This window comes from Macaca fascicularis, chromosome 16 (assembly GCF_037993035.2).
Source record: "Macaca fascicularis isolate 582-1 chromosome 16, T2T-MFA8v1.1".
NCBI classification, from domain to species: domain Eukaryota; kingdom Metazoa; phylum Chordata; class Mammalia; order Primates; family Cercopithecidae; genus Macaca; species Macaca fascicularis.
This window is the reverse complement of record NC_088390.1, coordinates 61,214,985-61,236,869: the sequence shown is the minus strand read 5'-3', so window position 1 is coordinate 61,236,869 and position 21,885 is coordinate 61,214,985. Positions and strand designations below refer to the sequence as shown.

The window sequence follows — 21,885 nt, the reverse complement described above, 5'->3', positions numbered from 1 at the left end:
TTTTCAAATAGAGCTGAGTCAGCCTGATTGGCCCAGACAAGCCAATTAATCCCTCTTCCTCGTTTTTCCCTGCTCAGCATCTGGGTATAGTTGACCCTCAAACAAGGGGTTTGAACCACTCAGGTCCACTTCTACGCAAATTTTTTTCAATAAAAGTTACAGCAAGTAGGCCGGGCGCGGTGGCTCAAGCCTGTAATCCCAGCACTTTGGGAGGCCGAGGTGGGCGGATCACAAGGTCAGGAGATCGAGACCACAGTGAAACCCCGTCTCTACTAAAAATACAAAAAATTAGCCGGGCGCGGTGGCGGGCGCCTGTAGTCCCAGCTACTCAGGAGGCTGAGGCAGGAGAATGGCGGGAACCCGGGAGGCGGAGCTTGCAGTGAGCCGAGATCGCGCCACTGCACTCCAGCCTGGGCAACAGCGTGAGACTCCGTCTCAAAAAAAAAAAAAAAAAAAAAAAAAAAAAAGTTACAGCAAGTAATGCCTGCCTCTCCTTCCACTGCCTCTGTCACCCAAGGCAGCAAGATCAACCCCTCCTCTTCTGAAGTCTACTCAACACAAAGATGATGAAGACCTTTATGATGATCCACTTCCACTGAATAATATGTTTCCTTAATAGTGAATATGATTTCTTAATAACATTTTCTTTTCTCTAGCTTACTTATTGTAAGAGTACAGTACACAATAGACATACAAAATACGTATTCACTGACTGTTTATGTTATTGGTAAGGCTTCCAGTTGACTTAGTAGTTGGGGGGAGTCAAAAATTATACTTGGAATTCTTACTGCACAGGGATATGTGTCCTTTATATTCTATTTATTATTTATTTATTTTGGAGACAGAGTCTTGCTCTGTCGCCCAGGCTGGAGTGCAATGGCACGATCTCAGCTCACTGCAACCTCCACCTCCTGGGTTCAAGCAATTTTTATGCCTCAGCCTCCTGAGTAGTGGGGACTACAGGTGTGCGCCACCACTCCTGGCCAATTTTTGTACTTTAGTAGAGACAGGGTTTCACCATGTTGCCCAGGCTGGTCTCAAAGTCCCGAGCTCAGGCAAGCCACCCACCTCGGCCTCCTGAGGTGCTGGGATTACAGACGTGAGCCACCACACCCAGCCCCCCCTTTTTTTTTTTTAACAGATGGGGTCTTGCTGTATCATTCAGGGTAGAGTGTAGTGGTGTGATCAAGGCTTGCAGCAGCCTCAAACACCTGGGCTCCAGTGATCCTTCTGCCTCAGCCTCCTGAGTAGCTGGGACTGCAGGCATGTGCCATCATGCCCAGCTAATTTTTGTCCTTTTTTTTTTTTTCGTAGAGACAGGGTCTTGCTTTTTTGTCCAGGCTAGTCTCAAACTCTTGGACTCAAGTGATCCTCCTGCCTTGGCCCCCTAAAGTGCTCGGATTAGAAGCATGAGCGACTGTACCCAGACAGGACAGGCACTCTTAACTCCCATGTTGTTCAACTATTTTCGCCTTGAGTATTTTGGGTTAGGATTCCCAGAAGGGTAACCGAATAGAGGGAGACTGTTTGACTATATCCACACTATCAGAATCAAGCCTTTACCTATAGCTTTTTAACAACCAAGCACCATTGATTCTTCCCATTTCCCTTAATTACATGAAGACCCTCCTCAAGACTGGGATGGGTAGGTGGCAGTCATTCGGTTCTTTCCTTGATTCTATGTTCCCTGAAGATTTTCAAGCAGAAATTACAATAACTTGGTGCATGTGATTTTAATTCTCCACCTCCCTACACACACATACTGACTTAATTCAAATACCTTTAAATACCATTATCACATGATTAATAAGGAAACCTTGTTTTATGCTCCACCCTCTGATCTGTGGTAGGATGTCAAATGAGGCAACTTTATTTCAAGTGAAAAACTAATTTTGTTTCCAGGGCAGAACAGATACAAATAGCATAGTGCTGAGGAGGCTCCAAATTAGTCAAAGCTTAGTCTAACTGAAGCCAAGGTGCTACCACACGGTCACACTACTTTGGCAAAGGGATGTCATCAAAACTCTTTTCCAGAGGAGACAAACTCCCCTACATCACCCACCACTTCAGTGTACTCTTTCCAATTCTTACTAGCTCTACCCTGAAGGAACTGCTTCCTTTGAAACATTCTAATACAGAAGTTTTAGCTTATTCTTCCACTTCCCACATATTTCAGACTAAGAGATGGGGTTGGTATCCTTATTCTAAATGTCTCTTCCAGATCTAACTCTTGTAGCCTCATTTTAATAAACCCTGGCTCCTCCGAGGCCACAGGCCTACCTGTCGCTGACTAGAAGACTTTAGCACTGAGGTCAGTCTTCACCTGCACATCAGCCATCCATTTCAATGGCTGTACTCCAAACCAGTTTTACCTAGAACTGCTATGCTTTATTATAAGTAAAACTGCTCCACTTTCAAAACCTTAAATATAATTAGCTGAGCATGGTGGCTCATGCCTGTAATCCTAGCTCCCTGGGAGGCTGAGGCAGGAAAATCACTTGAACCCGGGAGACAGAGGTTGCAGTGAGCCAAGAAAGTGCAACTGCACTCCAGCCTGGGTGACAGAATAAGACTCCACCTCAAAAAAAACAAAACAAACAAAACCTTACGTATAAATACCCCAGTCCTTGACCAAAATCGTCACATGCAAAAGAATGAAGTTAGACCCTTACTTTACCCCACATATAAAAACTAACTCAAAATGAATCAAATACCTAAATTTAAGAGTTGAAACTATAAAACTCTTAGAAGAAAACATAGGAGTAAATACTCATGACTCTCAATGATTCTTACATACCTAACACCAAAAGCATCTGCAACAAAAGGAAAAACATAAAACAGGCTTCATTAAAAATAAAATCTTTGTGCTTGAAAGAACACTATAGGCCGGACGCGGTGGCTCACGCCTGTAATCCCAGCACTTTGGGAGGCCGAGGCGGGCGGATCACAAGGTCAGGAGATCGAGACCACGGTGAAATCCCGTCTCTAGTAAAAATACAAAAAATTAGCCGGGCGCGGTGGCGGGCGCCTGTAGTCCCAGCTACTCAGGAGGCTGAGGCAGGAGAATGGCGTAAACCCAGGAGGCGGAGCTTGCAGTGAGCCAAGATCGCGCCACTGCACTCCAGCCTGGGTGACAGAGCGAGACTCCGTCTCAAAAAACAAAAAACAAAACAAAAAAAAAAAGAACACTATAAAGAAAGTGAACAATCCAGAGAAAGGGAACACATATTTTCAAATCATATCTGATAAGGGACTTACATCTAGAATACAGAATATATAGAGAACTCTTAAATCTCAATTTAAAAAAAAAAAGGGGCCAGGCACGGTGGCTCACGCCTGTAATCCCAGCACTTTGGAAGGCCGAGGCGGGCAGATCACCTGAAGCTGGGAGTTCGAGACCAGCCTGAACAACATGGAGAAACCCTATCTCTACTAAAAATACAAAAAAAATTATCCTCATGCCTGTAATCCCAGCACTTTGGGAGGCCGAAGTGGGCGGATCACAAGGTCAGGAGATCGAGACCACGGTGAAACCCTTTCCCTACTAAAAATACAAAAAATTAGCTGGCCACAGTGGCGGGCGCCTGTAATCCCAGCTACTCAGGAGGCTGATGCAGGAGAATTGCTTGAACCTGGGAGGCAGGGGTTGCAGTAAGCCAAGACTGTACCACCGCACTCAAAGCAAGACTCCGTCTAAAATAATAATAATAATAACGTACCACATACTTGGCCAGGCATGGTGACTCATGCCTGTAATCCTAATACTTTGGGAAGCTGAGGCTAGAAGATTGCTTGAAGCTGAGTTCAAGACCAGCCTGGGCAATACAGCGATTCTTTGCCTCTACAAAAAATTTCAAAATTAGCTGGGTGAGGCCGGGCACGGTGGCTCACGCCTGTAATCCCAGCACTTTAGGAGGCCAAGACGGGCGGATCACAAAGTCAGGAGATAGAGACCATCCTGGCTAACACGGTGTAACCCCGTCTCTACTAAAAATACAAAAAAAATTAGCCAGGCGTGGTGGCGGGCGCCTGTAGTCCCATTTACTCGGGAGGCTGAGGCAGGAGAATGGCATGAACCCAGGAGGCAGAGCTTGCAGTGAGCTGAGATCGCGCCACTGCACTCCAGCCTGGGCGACAGAGCAAGACTCCATCTCAAAAAAAAAAAAAAAAAAAATTAGCTGGGCATGGTAGTGCACGCCTGTAGTCCCAGCTATTGAGGAGGTTGAGATGGGAGGATCGCTTAAGCCCAGGAGTTTCAGGTTGCAGTGAGCTGTAACTGCATCACTGAACTCCAGCTTGGGTGACAAAGGTTCTGTCTCTTTTTAAACTATGTAAAATAAAAATAAATAACATATCGTAAACTTGAAATGTGCTGAAAGAGTAGCTCTTCAGTGTTCTCATCACACACATACAAAAAGGTTAATTATGTGAAGTGACAGACATGTTAATTAGCTTAACTGTGGTACTCCAAAAGGTACACATGTATCAAGATACCACACTGTATGTGTTAAATGTACACAATTTTTATTTGTGAGTTATACCTCAATAAAGCTGGGGTGGGGAGGAAGAAAGAAGGAATGAAATACTGACACATGCTACAAGTCAGATGAAAACACTATACTGAAAGAGGACAGACACATAAATCTACATATTACATAATTCCATTCATATGAAAGGCCAGAATAGGAAAATCAACAGAGACAGAAAGTAGATTTGCCGTTGCTTAAGGCTACAGGAAGGATGGGATAACTGGGTTTCTTCCTTTTTTTTTTTTTGAGATGAGGGTCTTACTCTGTTACTCAAGCTGGAGTGCAGTGGCGTGATCACAGCTCCCTGCAGCCTTGACCTCCTGGGTGCAAACAATTTTCCTGCCTCAGCTTGCCAAGTAGCTGGGACCACAGGTGCATGCCACCACACCTGGCTAAATTTTTTATTTTTTATAGAGATAAGGTCTTACGGGCCAGGCGTGGTGACTTATGCCTGTAATCCCAGAACTTTGGGAAGCTGAGGCAGGCAGATCACTTGAGGCTAGGAGTTTGAGACCAGATCGGCGAAAACGACGAAATTCCATCTCTACTAAAAATACTAAAAATTAGCCTGGCATATGGCATATGCCTGTAGCCCCAGCTACCCGGGAAGCTGACCAACGAGAATCACTTGAAGCCCAGAGGCTCAAGTTGCAGTGAGCCAAGATTGTGCCACTGCACTCCAGACTGGGTGACAGAGCAAGACTCTGTCTCAAAAATAAACAAACAAACAAATAAAAAGAGATAAGGTCTCACTACATTGCCTAGGCCGGTCTCGAACTCCTGGGCCAACCATTCCTCCTGCCTCAGCCTAAGTAGCTGAGTACAGGCACGCACCTGGCTAAATTATGCACTTTATAAATAAATGAACTGTACATTATGTGAATTGTATCTCAATAAAGCAGTATTTTTTTTTTTTTTGGAGAAGGAGTCTCGCCCTGTCACCCAGGCTGGAGTGTAGTGGCGCCATCTTGGTTCACTGCAAGCTCCGCCTCCCGGGTTCACACCATACTCCTGCCTCAGCCTCCCAAGTAGCTGGGACTACAGGCGCCCGCCACCACGCCCTGCTAATTTTTTTGTATTTTTAGTAGAGATGGGGTTTCACCATGTTAACCAGGATGATCTCGATCTGACCTCGTGACCCACCCACCTTAGCCTCCCAAAGTGCTGGGATTACAGGCATGAACCACAGCACCTAGTCACAATAAATCAGTTTTTTAAAAAATGCCTCTTATTCCTAGTTGTTTCCTAACTCTCTCGTCTCTAATTTCTTAATATGTCCATTACCTTGATCCTTCTAACTTCTGCCTATCTATCAGTCCTTTCTCACATTCACTTTCTTCTCTCTCTAGACTCCACAGTTCATTCATTTCAATCACTACTAGTAATATCCCAATTCTCCTGCCACTCTCATATGCCTGGAACTGGATCAATTCAAATGTCTGCTTTCTCCAGGCCTACAACAGACTACTCCATTGCCAAAGGGGGTTAAACACACATGCACGCACACACACGCATGCACACACACTCTTTTTGAAGATGTCATTCTTTTGTTTTTTTCGAGAGTCTCACATTGTTACCCAGGCTGGAGTGCAGTGGTGCAATCATAGCTTGCTGTGGTCTCAACCTCCTGGGCTCAAGGGATCCTCCCACTCCAAGCTCCCAAGTAGCTGGGATATAGGCACACATTACTGCACCAGGCTAGTTTTTTGGTAGAGAGAGGGTCTCACTTTATTGCCCAGATTGGTCTCAAACTCCTGGGCTCAAGCAATCCTCCTGCCTTGGCCTCCCAAAGTGCTTGGATTACAGGTGTGAGTCACAGTGCCTGGCTTGCTCTATCCTTCTGTTTCACAAAAACAAAGCACAGAAGGGAATGCTAACTTCCTTTGCACATACCTTTCCTTCCCACTTTTAATTACAATGGAAGATACTTCTCTTGTCTGGTTCCTACATCTTCTCACGTACTCAGTCAAGAATACCAGTGCTTACTTAATATTGTTATCTATTCCCTCGTTTGTCCCCCCCGCCCCCTTTTTTTTTTTGAGATGGAGTCTCACGCTGTCACCTAGGCTCGAGTGCCCGCCACCACGTCTGGCTAATTTTTTTGTATTTTTAGTAGAGATGGGGTTTCACCATGTTAGCCAAGATGGTCTTGATCTCCTGACCTCGTGCCTCGGCCTCCCAAAGTGCTGGGATTACAGGCGTGAGCCACCGCACCCGGCTTTTCCCTCCTTTCTAATCTTCCTTTGCACATACCTTTCCTTCCCACTTCTCTGTAATTACAATGGAAGATGCCTGTTTTGTCTGGTTCCTACTTCTTCTCATATATTCAGTCAAAAATACCAGTACTCAATATTATTATCTATTCCCTTTTTTCCCCCCTTTATCTTTTCTTCAATCTTTGACCATATTTGAGACTCTCCTAACTTTTTAAAAAGCAGCTAAATCACCTCTTGATCTCAAAGCAACCTTTCCAACTACCATCTCTTTAGCCTTCCCTCAGTCAAGTTTCTTTAACAAGTTTTTTTTGGCCAGGCACAGTGGCATGAACCTATTGTCTGAGCTATTCAGGAGGCTGATGTCGGAGGATTGTTCAAGTTCAAGCCCAGCTTGGGCAAAATAAGGAGACCCATTTCCAAAAAAAAAAAAAAAAGAATTCTTGGAAGACTCTCAGAAAATGGCAGTGGCACAGTTTTATCTGTCTTCAAATCTCCACATGGAATGAGAGCTCTGGACAGCAAAACCAAGATCCAAACCAAACCTTGGCCAGGCACAGTGGCTCACGCCCGTAATCTCAACACTTTGGGAAGCCGAGGTGGGTGGATCACCTGAAGTCAGGAGTTTGAGACCAGCCTGGCCAACATGGTAAAACCACGTCTCTACTAAAAATACAAAAATTAGCCAGGCATAGTGGCACGCACCTGTAATCCCAGCTACGTAGGAGGCTGAGATATGAGAATAGCTTGAACCTGGGAGGCAAAGACTGCAGTGAGCCATTGCATTCCAGCCTGGGCGACAGCAAAACTCTGTCTCAAAAAACAAAAAAGAAACCAAAACCTTCAGACAACACTGCAACAAGCTAAGTTACCAGGTATCCCCCAAGACCCAAAATGTAAGTGCATAACAAACCACCAACAGCTATAGGACCTGTACAGTATTGGTGTCCACGCAGGAGAAAGCAGAGAAAGCAAATGGACCTGAGAACAGGAGAACACTGAAATAATCAACAGGTAATCAAGGGAAAGTACAACTGTGAAAACTGAAAACTGTACTTAAAACTAGTAAGGGGGCCAGGCGCGGTGTCTCATGCCTGTAATCCCATCACTTTGGGAGGCTGAGGTGGGTAAATCATGAGGTCAGAAGTTCGAGACCATTCTGGCCAACATGGTGAAACCCCATCTCTACTAAAACAATACAAAAATTAGCTGGGTGTGGTGGCATGTGCCTATAATCACAGCTACTTGGGAGGCTGAGGCAGGAGAATCACTTGAACCCGGTAGGTGGAGGTTGCAGTCAGCAGAGATCACGCCACTGAACTCCAGTCTGGTGACAGAACTCCAGTCTGGCGTCTAAAAACAACAACAACAACAACAACAACAAAAACTAGCAAGGGTTCTACCAAGGGACCGTAAGGGCCCTGTGGTCAAAAGGTCTGGCTGGACACGGTGGTTCACGCCTGTAATCCCAGCACTTTGGGAGGCTGAGGTGGGTGGATCATCTGAGTCAGGAGTTTGAGACCAGCCAGGAAAACATGGTGAAACCTCATCTCTACTAAAAATACAAAAATTAGCCGGGCATGGTGGCACACGAGGACCCAGCTACTGGGGAGGCTAAGGCAGGAAAATCGCTTAAACCTGGGAGACAGAGGTTGCGGTGAGCTGAGATTGCGCCACTGCACTCCAGCCTGGGTGACACAGTGAGACTCCATCTCACAAAAAAAAAAAAAAAAAAGGTCTGAAGGGATGAAGCTGACCTGGCTGCCAGGGCTCCCTTCTAGGGACAGAGCCTACACTGTCCTAGAAGGGAGTTCCTAGAAGAGAAACTGTTGAGAGCAGAACCAAATTCAGTAGGACAGGGATGGTCCAGAACAAGCTGGGAAAGGGAACAAAAGCAACAAACCTCAGAAAGCAAGTCACCATATTTCTCACCACCACAGAAAAACAACAGAAGAAGGAGCTCTGTGAAGTTAGAAGAAGTTACTCTAAATCATGCTTCCTTCTAAAAGACCAGGAAAATTAACGTTACATAAAAATGAACAGAAAATATAGAAGTTAAATCTCGTATAAAGTTATAATAAGAAAAAAAATAGCATTCCTACAGACAATGAAAGCATGCCAGAAAGATATCCACATATTATATCAAAATCGCAACTTCTATTTCAAAATGAGCTAAAAAGACATTAAGAAAATCATATAAGGCATGAAAGAACATCAATCAGAATTGGAAAAACTCAAAAATGAAATGAAAACTCAGAAAGGTGGCTGGGCGCGGTGGCTCAAGCCTGTAATCCCAGCACTTTGGGAGGCCGAGGCGGGCGGATCACAAGGTCAGGAGATCGAGACCACAGTGAAACCCCGTCTCTACTAAAAAAAAAATACAAAAATTAGCCGGGCGCGGTGGCGGGCGCCTGTAGTCCCAGCTACTCAGGAGGCTGAGGCAGGAGAATGGCGGGAACCCGGGAGGCGGAGCTTGCAGTGAGCCGAGATCGCGCCACTGCACTCCAGCCTGGGCAACAGCGTGAGACTCCGTCTCAAAAAAAAAAAAAAAAAAAAGAAAACTCAGAAAGGTATGAGCAATTAAGAATCAAAAGCTGTTTACCAGATATCACCACCTGAAAGTCCCACACCTTCTCAATCTCAAAACATCCAAAACCTAACCCACCACTGTCCTTTCAGAATTCTTCTCCTGCTGTCCCTTCCTTAACAGTTCATCAACCTGCACATTCCTTTGACTCCTTTTTCTTTTTCTGAGTCAGGGTCTCACTTTGTTGTCCAGGCTGGAGTGCTGTGGAGTGATCATAGTTCTACAGCTCTGACCTCCCTGGGCTTAGATGATCCTCCTGCCTGAACCTCCTCAGCAGCTGGGACCACAGGCCTGCGCCAGCAAGACCGGACAATTTTGTTTCCTACTTTTGTAGAGATGGGATTTTTCCACGTTGCCCAGGTGGGTCTCAGGCTCCTAGGCTCAAGCAATCTACCTGCCTCAGCCTCCCAACGTGCTGTGATTATAGGCATGAGCCACGGTGCCTGGCCTCCTTTGACTCCTTAATTCAGGTTCCACATTCAATCAATGAAGGGGTTGTTAGTAACACTAGAATCTCTCTCTCATCTGTCCACATCTTGCCATTCCCACAAGTATGAACCTTCTTTAGGACACCATTGTCATGCTCCTTGGACTATCCTAACAACCTCTAAACAGCTCTTCTGCCTCTAGTCTTCCTCTGTGCCTCACCCACAATTCATCCTCCACATTTAAGCCTTCAATGGTACTTCTTTCCTTGCCATTAGGATAACATCTGAACTCCTTTACATATAGAATGGTAAGCTGTTATAAATTCACAATCCCCAAAACTCAATGAACACTCCAAACTGCCTGTCAGTTTTTCCAGCATTTCCAATCTCTAGTGACTACAGACAGTCCTGATGTATGATGGTTCAACTTTTAATTTTGACTTTATGGTGATGTGAAAGCCATAAACATTCAGTAGAAACTGTACTTCTCAGCTGGGTGCAGTGGCTCATCACACATGTAATCCCAGAACTTTGGGAGGCTAAGGTGGGAGGATCCCTTGAGCCCAGGAGTTCAAGACCAGCCTGGACAACATAGAGAGACCCCATCTCTATTTAAATTTTTTTTTTTTTTTTTGAGACTGAGTCTTGCTCTGTCGCCCAGGCTGGAGTGCTGTGGCTGGATCTCAGCTCACTGCAAGCTCCGCCTCCCGGGTTTACGCCATTCTCCTGCCTCAGCCTCCCGAGTAGCTGGGACTACAGGCGCCCACCACCTCGCCCGGCTAGTTTTTTGTATTTTTAGTAGAGACGGGGTTTCACCATGGTCTCGATCTCCTGACCTTGTGATCCGCCCGCCTCAGCCTCCCAAAGTGCTGGGATTACAGGCGTGAGCCACCGCGCCCGGCCTATAAAATATTTTTTAAAAAATAAAAAAGATGGCCAGATGCAGTAGCTCACGCCTGTCATCCCAGCACTTTGGGAGGCCAAGGAGGGCAGATTATGAGGTCAGGCGATCGAGACCATCCTGGCAAACATGGTGAAACCCTGTCTCTACTAAAAATACAAAAAAAATCAGCCAGACGTGGTGTGGGCGCTTGTAGTCCCAGCTACTCAGGAGGCTGAGGCAGAAGAATGGCTTGAACTCACGGAGCAGAGCTTGCAGTGAGCGGAGACTGCGCCACTTCACTTCAGCCTGGGCAACAGAGCAAGACTCCGTCTCAAAAAAAAAAAGGAAAAGGCTGGGCGCGGTTGCTCACGCCTGTAATCCCAGCACTTTGGGAGGCCGAGGCAGGTGGATCACAAGGTCAGCAGATCGAGACCATCCTGGCTAACACGGTGAAACCTGTCTCTACTAAAAATACAAAAAAATTAGCCGGACATGGTGGCGGATACCTGTAGTCCCAGCTACTCGGGAGGCTGCTGCATGAGAATTGCTTGAACCCGGGCAGCGGAGGTTGCAGTAAGCTGAGATCACGCCACTGCAGACAGAGTAAGACAGAGTGAGACTCTGTCTCAAAGAAAAAGAAAAAAAAAAATCATACTCCTTGAGATGCTAGATAGCAACAGAGAGCTGCTGCTCCAAGTTAGCCAAGAAGTTGTCTTCAACTTCTGAACTTACGATGGGTTTACCAGGATGGGATATAACTACACCATGAATCAAAAAGCAGCTGTACTGCAAATATTCCCCATCCCAAAACCACTTGTAACTCTAAATTCTGTCCACTTCTATTTTCAATATCACAACTCTACTCCATGCCACACTAAGTACTTAAATGGACACCTACAACAGCTTTCTTAACTAGCTTTTCTGTCTCTGATCTTGTTCCTCTTAATTGCAGACAAAATAACTGCTGTAAAAGAATCCTCAAATTTTATAGTACAGAGCACCAACCTAGGATATTCTTTAATACATAAATGTCTGAGTCCCCAATGCCCCTCCCAAGAGTCTGTTGCAGTAGAGAATGGCCAATTGGATTTTCTGATGCAAGTGTTCTCTGGATCTGAAAAACACTTCTTTAAAATTTAAATCAGACAAAGCATAGTGGCTCATGCTTGTAATCCCAGCACTCTGAAAGACCAAGACAGGTGTATCACTTGAGGTCAGGAGTTCGAGACCAGCCTGGCCAACATGGTGAAACCTCATCTGTACTAAAAATTAAAAAAAAAATTAGCTGGGTGTGGTGGCGTGCATCTGTAGTCCCAGCTACCTGGCTACCTGGGAGGCTGAGGCAGGAGAATCGCTTGTACCTGGGAGGTGGAGGCTGCAGTGAGCCAAGATCGTACCACTGCACTCCAGCCTGGGCATGTGACAGTGTGAGACTCCATCTCAGAGAAAAAAAAAAAAAAAAGGAAATAAAAATTTTAAAAAATAAAGAAATCCAATCACATCACTTTTTTTTTTTTTTTTTTTTGAGACAGGGTCTTATTCTGTTGCCCAGGCTGGAGTACAGGGGTGCAATCTTGATTCACTGCAACCTCCACCTCCCAGGCTCAAGCAATCGTCCCACCTCACCAATTGGTGGCCCCTGCTCACCAATTTGTCTTTATTTCTAATATCTATCCTGTACCAACAACGCTCCAGTCACACCTAACTACTCCCAAGTTCCCAAACGCTATTTTCTCTATCTGGGCTTTCTCTCTTTTTAAAAAAAATTTTGGGCCAGGCGCAGTAGCTCATGCCTGTAATCCCAGCACTTTGGAAGGCCCAGGTGGATGGATCACGAGGTCAAGAGATGGAGACCATCCTAGCCAACATGATGGAACCCTATCTCTGCTAAAAATACAAAAATTAGCTGAGTGTGGTGGTGCACACCTGTAGTCCCAGCTACTCGGGACGCTGAGGCAGGAGAATCACTTGAACCCGGGAGGCGGAGGCTCCAGTGAGCCAAGATTGTACCATTGCACTCCAGCCTGGCTACAGAGCGAGACTCCATCTAAAAAGAAAAAGAAAAAAAAAAAAATTGGGGGGCATGGTGACTCATGCCTGTAATCCCAGCACCTTGGGAGGCCAAGGCGGGTGGGTCACCTGAGGTCAGGAGTTCGAGACCAGCCTGACTAACATGGTGAAACCCCGTCTCTCCTAAAAACACAAAAATCAGGCAGGCGTGGTGGCATGCACCTATAATCCCAGCTACTTGGGAGACTGAGGCAGAAGAATGGCTTGAACCTGGGAGGCAGAGGTTGCAGTGAGCTGAGATCAAGCCATTGCACTCCAGTCTGGGCAAGAGAGTGACACTGTCTCAAAAAAGAAAAAAAAATTAGGCCGGGCGCGGTGGCTCAAGCCTGTAATCCCAGCACTTTGGGAGGCCGAGACGGGCGGATCACGAGGTCAGAAGATCGAGACCATCCTGGCTAACACGGTGAAACCCCGTCTCTACTAAAAAATACAAAAAACTAGCCGGGCGAGGTGGCGGGCGCCTATAGTCCCAGCTACTCGGGAGGCTGAGACAGGAGAATGGCGTAAACCCGAGAGGCGGAGCTTGCAGTGAGCCGAGATCGCAGCCACTGCACTCCAGCCTGGGTGACAGAGCCAGACTCCGTCTCAAAAAAAAAAAAAAAAAAAGAAAAAAAAATTAATTTTTTTTGGCTGGGCATGCCGGCTCATGCTTATAATCTCAGCACTCTGGGAGGTCAAGGTAGGAGGACTGTTTGAAGCCAGCAATTGGGGGCTGTAGTGAGCTGTGATCCCACAACTGCACTCCAGCCTGGGTGACTGGGCAACAGAGTGATACCCTGCCTCTTCTTAAAAAAAAAAAAAAAAAAAAAAAGAGGGCTGGGCACAGTGGCTCACACCTATAATCCTGGTACTTTGGGAAGATGATGCGGGCAGATCACCTGAGGTCGAGTTCATGACCAGCCTGGCCAACATGGTGAAACCCCGTCTCTACTACAAATACAAAAGTTAGCCGGGTGTGGTGGCGTGCACCTGTAATCCCAGCTACTCAGGAGGCTGAGCCAGGAAAATTGCTTGAACCTGTGAGGCGGAGGTTGCAGTGAGCCAAGATCACGCCACTGCACTCCTGTCTGGGTTACAGAGCAAGACTCCATCTCAAACAAAAAAAGAAAAGAAAGTTTTTAATTTTTGTGAATACATAGAAGGTATATATATTTATGCAGTACATGAGATTTTTTTTTTTGAGACAGAGTTTCGCTCTTGTTGCCCAGGCTGGAGCACAATGGCACGATCTTAGCTCACTGCAACCTCCACCTCTTGGGTTCAAGTAATTCTCCTGCCTCAGTCTCCTGGGTCACTGGGATTACAGGCGCCAGCTACCACGCCTAGCTAATTTTTCTTTTTTTTGTTGTTTTTTTTTTTTTTTGAGACGGAGTCTCACTCTGTGCCCCAGGCTGGAGTGCAGCGGCGCGACCTCGGCTCACTGCAAGCTCCGCCCCCCGGGTTCACGCCATTCTCCTGCCTCAGCCTCCCAAGTAGCTGGGACTACAGGCGCCCGCCACCACGCCCGACTAGTTTTTTGTATTTTTTTAGTAGAGACGGGGTTTCACGGTGTTAGCCAGGATGGTCTCGATCTCCTGACCTTGTGATCCGCCTGCCTCGGCCTCCCAAAGTGCTGGGATTACAGGCTTGAGCCACCGCAACCGGCGCTAATTTTTCTTTTCAGTAGAGACAGGGTTTTGCCACGTTGGCCAGGCTGGTCTTGAACTCCTGACCGCAGCTGATCCACCCGACTCGGCCTCCCAAAGTGCTGGGATTACAGGTGTGAGCCACTGCGCCCGGCCCATGAGATATTTTTATATAGCTATACAATGTGTAATAATCATGTTAAGGGTAAATGGGGTACGGATCACTTCAAGCACTTATCCTTTGTTACAAACAATTCAATTACATTCTTTTATTGACACTTATTTTTTTTTTTGAGATGGAGTCTTGCCCTGTCACCAGCCTGGAGCACAGTGGCGTGATCTCGGCTCACTGCAACCTCTGCCTCCCAGATTCAAGCAATTCTCCTGCCTCAGCCTCCTGAGTAGCTGGGACCATAGGCGCGCGCCACCACACCCCGGCTAATTTTTGTATTTTTGGTAGAGACAGGATTTCACCATGTTGGCCAGGGTGGTCTCGATCTCTTGACTTCGTGATCCACCCACCTTGGCCTCCCAAAGTGCTGGGATTACAGGCTTGAGCCACCACGCCCAGCCAATAGTTATTTTTAAATATACAATAAGTTACTGTTGACTGTAGTCACCATGTTGCAAATATGAAATTCTAGATCTTAGTCATTCTTATTTTTTAAATTTTTTTGAGACAGAGTCTTGCTCTGTTGCCCGGGCTGGATTACAGTGGTGTTGATTATGGCTCCCTGCCACCTCCACTTCCCAGGCTCAAGGGATTCTCCTGCCTCAGCCACTTGAGTAGTTGGAATTACGGGCATGCGTGACCACGACCTGCTAATTTTTGTATTTTTAGTAGAGATGGAGTTTTGCCAAGTTGGCCAGGCTGGTCTTGACCTCCTGGCCTCAAGTGACTGGCCCACCTTGGCCTCCCACAGTGCTGGGATTACAGGTGTGAGCCATTGCGCTGGGTTTAGATCTTATTCATCCTAAGTATTATTACTTTTTTGTACCCCTATGGGTTTTTTTTTTTTTTCCAGACGGAGTCTCGCTCTGTCACCCAGGCTGGAGTGCAGTGGTGCGATCTCAGCTCACTGCAAGCTCCGCCTTCCGGGTTCACACCATTCTCTTGCCTCAGCCTCCAGAGTAGGTGGGACTACAAGGCGCCCGCCACCATGCTTGGCTAATTTTTTGTATTTTTAGTAGAGACAGGGTTTCACCGTGTTAGCCAGGATGGTCTCCACCTCCTCACCTTGTGATACGCCCGTCTCGGCCTCCCAAAGTGCTGGGATCACAGGCGTGAGCCACAGTGCCTGGCCTCTTTTTTTTTTTATGTATTTACTTTTTAAGACAGTCTCACTCCGTCACCCACATAGGAGTGCAGTGGCATGATTTCAGCTCACTGCCACCTCCATCTCCTGGGATCAAACAATTTTCGTGTCTCAGCCTCCCAAGTAGCTGGAATTACAGGCATACATCACCATACCCAGCTAATTTTTGTTATTTTTTAGTAGAGATGGGTTTTCACCATGTTGGCCAGGCTGGTCTCAAACTCCTGGTCTCAAGTGATCCGCCTGCCTCAGTCTTCCAAAGTGCTGGGATTACAGGCATGAGCCACTGCTCCCAGCCCCTATGGGCTTTCTTGACTGTTGTTCCCTCTGCCTAGAACACATTCTACCCAGTCAACTCTTAATCTTTCCTGACTGACTAGGATGGATTCAGTGCCCAGCTATAACACCCTACTTAGCCCTATCCCAGCGCTATCCTCTATCAGCAAGTGGTACAATTGCTTGAATGTTTGTCTGACTTCCTTATTAAGTTGTAAGATCTCTAAAGATAGGAATTTTGTTATAGTGTTCACTGTTCCATCTTCAAGGGCTTAACAGATTCTAAAATGTAGTAACGGTTCTAAAAATTTATAGACAAAATCTTTGATCCACTATCCAATTCCCCCTGTATATAATCCCATTAGCAGAACTCAGGACTCCACTCAACAACCCAGAAAACAAACATTTATTCTGATGGCATCTCTAGTAGTTTATCCAAAAGACAGGAAACTCTCCTAGAAACAGAGAAATCCCCACCTATAAAATGATGGATGCTCTTGGCACAAAACATTCAGAATCCTACCCTTTCAAAGTCTTCAGATAGATTTGGAAAAAAAAATCCACGAAAAAAATATCCAACTGGCTGGCTTCTTAACCTCCACTGCATAAAACAAACTGTCAAACATCTTTCAGAGGACTTCAAGATGTACTCATTCTCTTATTTAGAATCTCATATTCTTCAGACAGGAAGAGAAGTCAACTAAAAGTATAACACCTGTGGCTTGAGACGGCATGCCCCAAGTTTTCCCTAGGTCTAAAGAGAACAAGACATTCTGTAACACTTTCTCAGAAGCATAAATGAAGAATACACAAGAGGATAAACACGGAGGTCATGGTACGTTTGCAACGAAGGTGTGTACACTTTCTAAAAGCATTTCTGATCTGTACCATAGGAAAAAACCTGTCATACTCACTTCTGAGTCTTCTGCACTTTCATAATCCGAGAGAACAGCTGAAATAAAACAGAAATATGTGGAAAAACAGAAACCCAGAAACATTTTTTGGCTGCTTATTATAGGTCAGACTAAGAGTCTCATTTAATTCTGACATCAACCTACAACGTGGATAAAATTATAGTCTCCACTTACAGAAGGAAAAACAGACTCAGAGTAACTTGCACAAGACTACACTGCTAAAACCTATGCTCTTAAGCACTATACTACAAAAAGCCACTCTGTGGCCCTAAATCCGTGTGTGAGAATGTCGACAGTTGGAAATAGATTTTCTGAGTTTATGTTAAAAAAAACTCTTGTCCTAATGGGGTAAAAGATGCTACTCACCATCACCTTCAATGCCATCTTCACTCTCCTGAAGGAAAGTAGAAGACATGGGTTAGTTCTGTGATTTCCAGAGGTGGAGAGCCCAATAAAGAAATGTGGGTGAAGAGCTGAAGAATGAGCACAAAATGGTCGGAGAGAGAGACAAGTAGTAGCCAAGGCAGGCCTGGTCTTTAGTAGCCAAGGCAGATCTGGTCTCCTTCCCTCCAGACCCGATTTCTGAATAAACATCCGCTTTCCATCCCCAGCGGCTCTGCCATCCTCCCAGAAACCCCCAATCCTTCTTCCCTTAGAACTCCGGATGCAAACTCGCACTGGGATAACTCCCCTTTTCTCGTAAAAACAACAAAAAAAGTCCCAGTATCTACTATCAACTCCCAGACACCTAGCATCACCTACACCCCGCCCCCGGCCGGCCGGCTCGCCGCCCGGTCCCCACCCCACCCCGCCCCGCCTCGCCTGCGCGCACTCACACACTCCGACTCCTCAGCGCTCTTGGCGCCCCCGCTCTCCACCCGCCGCAAATGAAGGGCCCCGATTCGGCCTCCGCGCTGTGAAGGCAGAGAGCCGCTGCCGCCGCCTCCAGCGCTACCGCTGCAGCTCCCGCCGCCCCGCAACGGGGAGCCGCCGCTGTCTGAGCCCGAAGCACCAGATTCCTCGTCCTCGGTGTCTTGCGAAGCGCGCTGCCGCCGCCGGTCCGCCATTTTACGGAGAACGGCCACCGCCGGCGAGCTACTTACGCACCGCGCCCGTCCCAGAGGCTGCTGGGAGGCTCGCTAGCTAGTCCCGGCGTGCTGCGCGTGCGGCGCTCAGCCATCCCGCTTGGGGTGGGCGGGACACGGGGCGGGGCCTTGGCCTGCGGCAGGTTTGCGGCGGAACCGGATTACGTCTATCGGTGATGTAAGGGGGCGTGGCGCGGCTTCTGACTTCTCTTAGGCAGGCCTAGGGCGAGGGGAATTGAGAATTCAGCTGCTTCCCGGGTTCCTGGCCCGGCCATCTTGGGCTTCCCGAGTGGAAGGCATCGACCTGTCACAGCTTTACTGCAACACTGGGGTTGTTTCATGGTTTTCTGTTTCCGTTTCTCAGTTCTACCTACGTTTGAAGCAGGTCAATTTACTGCATTCCTTTGCTTGGTAATATCACGAATCAAGGTAAATCTTAAAAGCCGTAGTGCTGCGTCAGATTTGCTACACCAGCCCGGTTTTTAAGATAACGAGCGAAGGAGAAACCAATTGTCTGCAGTGAAGCCAGAGGACTTCTTGTTGCAGCGTTTTCTCTGTGTTCTCATTTCCTCTTCACGTTTCTTCCCACCCCAGCCATCACCTGTCCCAAAGTGCAGGCTGGTATGATGCCAGTGTTATCGGTTTGATTTGGTTTGGTTTTGAGGCAGGGTCTCTTGCGCAGGCTGGAGTGCAGTGGCACGATCACGGCTCACTGCAGCTTGACCTCCCGGGCACAGGTGACCTCCCTGCCTCAGCCTCCTTCGTAGCTGGGACAACCGTCACACACTACCACACCCGGCTAATTTTTCTATTTTTTGTAGAGATGGGGGTCTCGCTATTGCTCAGGCTTGTCTCCTGGCTGGGCTCAAGCGATCCTCTCGTCTCAGCCTCCCAAAGTGCTGGGATTACAGGCATGAGCTACTGCCCTTGTGAGGATTTTAAAACCTATTTAAAAATAAATGGTCAGTAGAAACGGATGTTGATTCAAAATCCTGACATTATTTCCTTCTTAAGGTTCATGGAAATTCTTTGATTTTGGCAAGGCGTTTGTCACCAATGAAAAGAATCAATGTATTTTCTTTGTACCATTATAAGGATATACAAAGTGCATGAGCTAAGTTTTTAGTGTACCTACAGGAGTGCACGCTAATAATGTATGTATCAAACAAAGGCCACTATGGCATAGGATTCTTTCCTGAGTAAAAAAAAAAAAAAGTTTTTTTTTTTTGAGACGGAGTCTCTGTCGCCCAGGCTGGAGTGCAGTGGCGCCATCTCGCCTCACTGCAAGCTCCGCCTCCCGGGTTCACGCCATTCTGCCTCAGCCTCCCGAGTAGCTGGGACTACAGGCGCCCGCCACCACGCCCGGCTAATTTTTTGTATTTTTAGTAGAGACGGGGTTTCACCGTGTTAGCCAGGATGGTGTCAATCTCCTGACCTCATGATCCGCCCGCCTCAGCCTCCCAAAGTGCTGGGATTACAGGAGTGAGCCAACACGTGCAGCCTTTCCTGAGTAGAATTTTTATAAATAACATGGTTAAGGATCCTGATGTTTATCAAATTTATAGACAACATGAAACTGGAAGTAATTATGAATGCCTTCAGAGATTAAATGAAAATTCAAGGCCGGTTACGGTGGCTCATACCTGTAATCCCAGCACTTCGGGAGGCCAAGGCGGGCGGATCACGAGGTCAGGAGATCGAGACCATCCTGGCTAACACGGTGAAACCCCGTCTCTACTAAAAAATACAAAAAGCTAGCCGGGCAAGGTGGCGGGCGCCTGTAGTCCCAGGTACTTGGGAGGCTGAGGCAGAGTGGCGTGAACCCGTGAGGCGGAGCTTGCAGTGAGCCGAGGTGGAGCCACTGCACTCCAGCCTGGGTAACAGCGAGACTCCGTCTCAGAAAAAAAATTCAAACAATCTCAGCTAATTAGACAAGTGGCCAAACGTGACGACTTGTAAGTCCAGCTCCAAAAGCCAACTGCCTGAGTTCAAAATGGAGGATATATGATTTAATAAGTGTTAAAGTAAAAGACCTGGAGGATCTTATCGATCATAAGCTAAACTGGTGCAAATAAGGCTGCCAAGTTTAGTGTCTAAATAAGGAAAGTGATAGTCTGCCACTTTGTCCTTCAGTTGTTTGGTCTGGGTCCAATTTAATTTTTTTTTTTTTTTTTTTTTTGAGACAGTCTTGCTCTGTCGCCCAAGCTGGAGTGCAGTGACCAGATCTCAGCTCACTGCAAGCTCTGCCTCCCGGGTTTACGCCATTCTCCTGCCTCAGCCTCCCGAGTCGCTGGGACTACAGGCACCCGCCACTTCGCCCGGCTAGGTTTTTGTATTTTTTAGTAGAGACGGGGTTTCACCGTGTTAGCCAGGATGATCTCGATCTCCTGACCTCGTGATCCGCTCGTCTTGGCCTCCCAAAGTGCTGGGATTAGAGGCTTGAGCCACCACGCCCGGCCTGTTTGTTTTTTTTTTTTTTCCAGACAGAGTCTCGCTCTGTCACCCAGGCTTGAAGTGCTTTGGCGCGACCTCCGCTCACTGCAAGCTCCACCCCCCGGGGTTCATGCCATTCTCCTGCCTCAGCCTCCTGAGTAGCTGGGACTACCAGCGCCCACCCACCACGCCCGGCTAATTTTTTTGTATTTTTAGTAGAGACGGGGTTTCACCGTGTTAGCCAGGATGGTCTCGATCTCCTGACCTCGTGATCCGCCCACCTCGGCCTCACAAAGTGCTGGGATTACAGGCGTGAGCCACCTTGCCCGGCCTCGAGCCACAGCAATCTTTAGGGACTATGAAGAAAAGGAGGGATTGATCTTTTTTTCATTATCCTAGAAGGCAAAGCAAAAACCAATGGGTTTAAGTTACAAGAAGTTAGATTTTTGTCAACAAGCAAGAATTTTCAAACACTTAGGGGGAAAAATGTAATGTAAAAAACAAATTGTTGAAGCAGAAGCTGGAATTTGCTCCTCTGGAATGTTATCAAGGGTAAATCATGTATCGGGGTCACACTAGATGACCTCTAAGGTCTTTCCAACTGTAAGATTTTGTTAACTTAGACACCAGGGACCAAGTATCCTATAATCTCGTTTCTGAAGTTGCTAATTATACTTTTCTTTTTTTGAGTTGGAGTCTCCCTCTGTCACCCAGGCTGGAGTGCAATGGCATGATCTCGGTTCACCACAACCTCTGCCCCTCCTGGGTTCAAGCGATTCTCATGCCTCAGCCTCCCAAGTAGCTGGGATTACAGGTGCCTGCCACCACACCTGGCTAATTTATTGTACTTTTAGTAGAGACAGGGTTTCACCATGTTGGCCAGGCTGGTTTCGAACTTCTGACCTCAGGTGATCTACCCGCCTCAGCCTCCCGAAGTGCTGGGGTTACAAATGTGAGCCACCATGCCCAGCACCCCCCTTTTTTTTTTTTGACCAGTCTTTTTTTTTTTTTTTTTTTTTTTTGAGATGGAGTCTCACTGTCACCCAGGCTGGAGTGTAGCAGGTTGATCTTGGCTTAATTCCACTTCCCAGGTTCAAGAGATTTTCCTGCCTTAGCCTCCCAAGTAACTAGGATAACAGGTGCATGCCACCACACCTGGATAATTTTTGTATTTTTAGTAGATGAGATTTTACCGTGTTTTACTGTTGGCCAGGCTGGTCTTGAACCACTAACCACAAGTGATCTGCCCACCTCAGCCTCCAAAGTGCTGGGATTACAGGCGTGAGCCACTGCACTCAGCCAAGTTGCTGATTATACTTAAGGAAGCACACTAGACAATTGAGAAGGATGAAACATACATTCTACTTATATACAAATGAAAGTGAGTATCTTATATAAAGGGGAAAATAATGTGTTACTCTTTTTTATTGTGGAAATGGATTTCTTTTTCCAATGTTTCAAATATACAAGCAGAATTGTTTAATGTTTGCCAATAAATATAATAAATTGAAGCAGAAGTTCAAAAA

At 46.7% G+C, this 21,885-nt stretch overlaps 1 protein-coding gene across 5 annotated transcripts in view; it reads right to left on the bottom strand.

Annotated features, from left to right (window-relative positions):
* The window catches only part of CASC3 (CASC3 exon junction complex subunit), a 32,657-nt gene extending 14,724 nt beyond the window's left edge, over positions 1 to 17,933 (bottom strand). For all 5 annotated transcript variants that reach the window (XR_012425809.1, XM_065531527.2, XM_005584075.5 and 2 more), the window contains exons 1-3: positions 17,678 to 17,933; positions 17,208 to 17,235; positions 16,842 to 16,879 (exon numbers count right to left, since the gene is read on the bottom strand). Coding sequence is in view for 4 of the 5 variants with exons in the window: in XM_065531527.2 (XP_065387599.1) it covers positions 16,842 to 16,879; positions 17,208 to 17,235; positions 17,678 to 17,908 (297 nt within the window). In the remaining variant the exon portion in view is untranslated. The remainder of the gene's footprint in view (positions 1 to 16,841; positions 16,880 to 17,207; positions 17,236 to 17,677) is intronic.
* Positions 17,934 to 21,885: the final 3,952 nt, after the last annotated feature.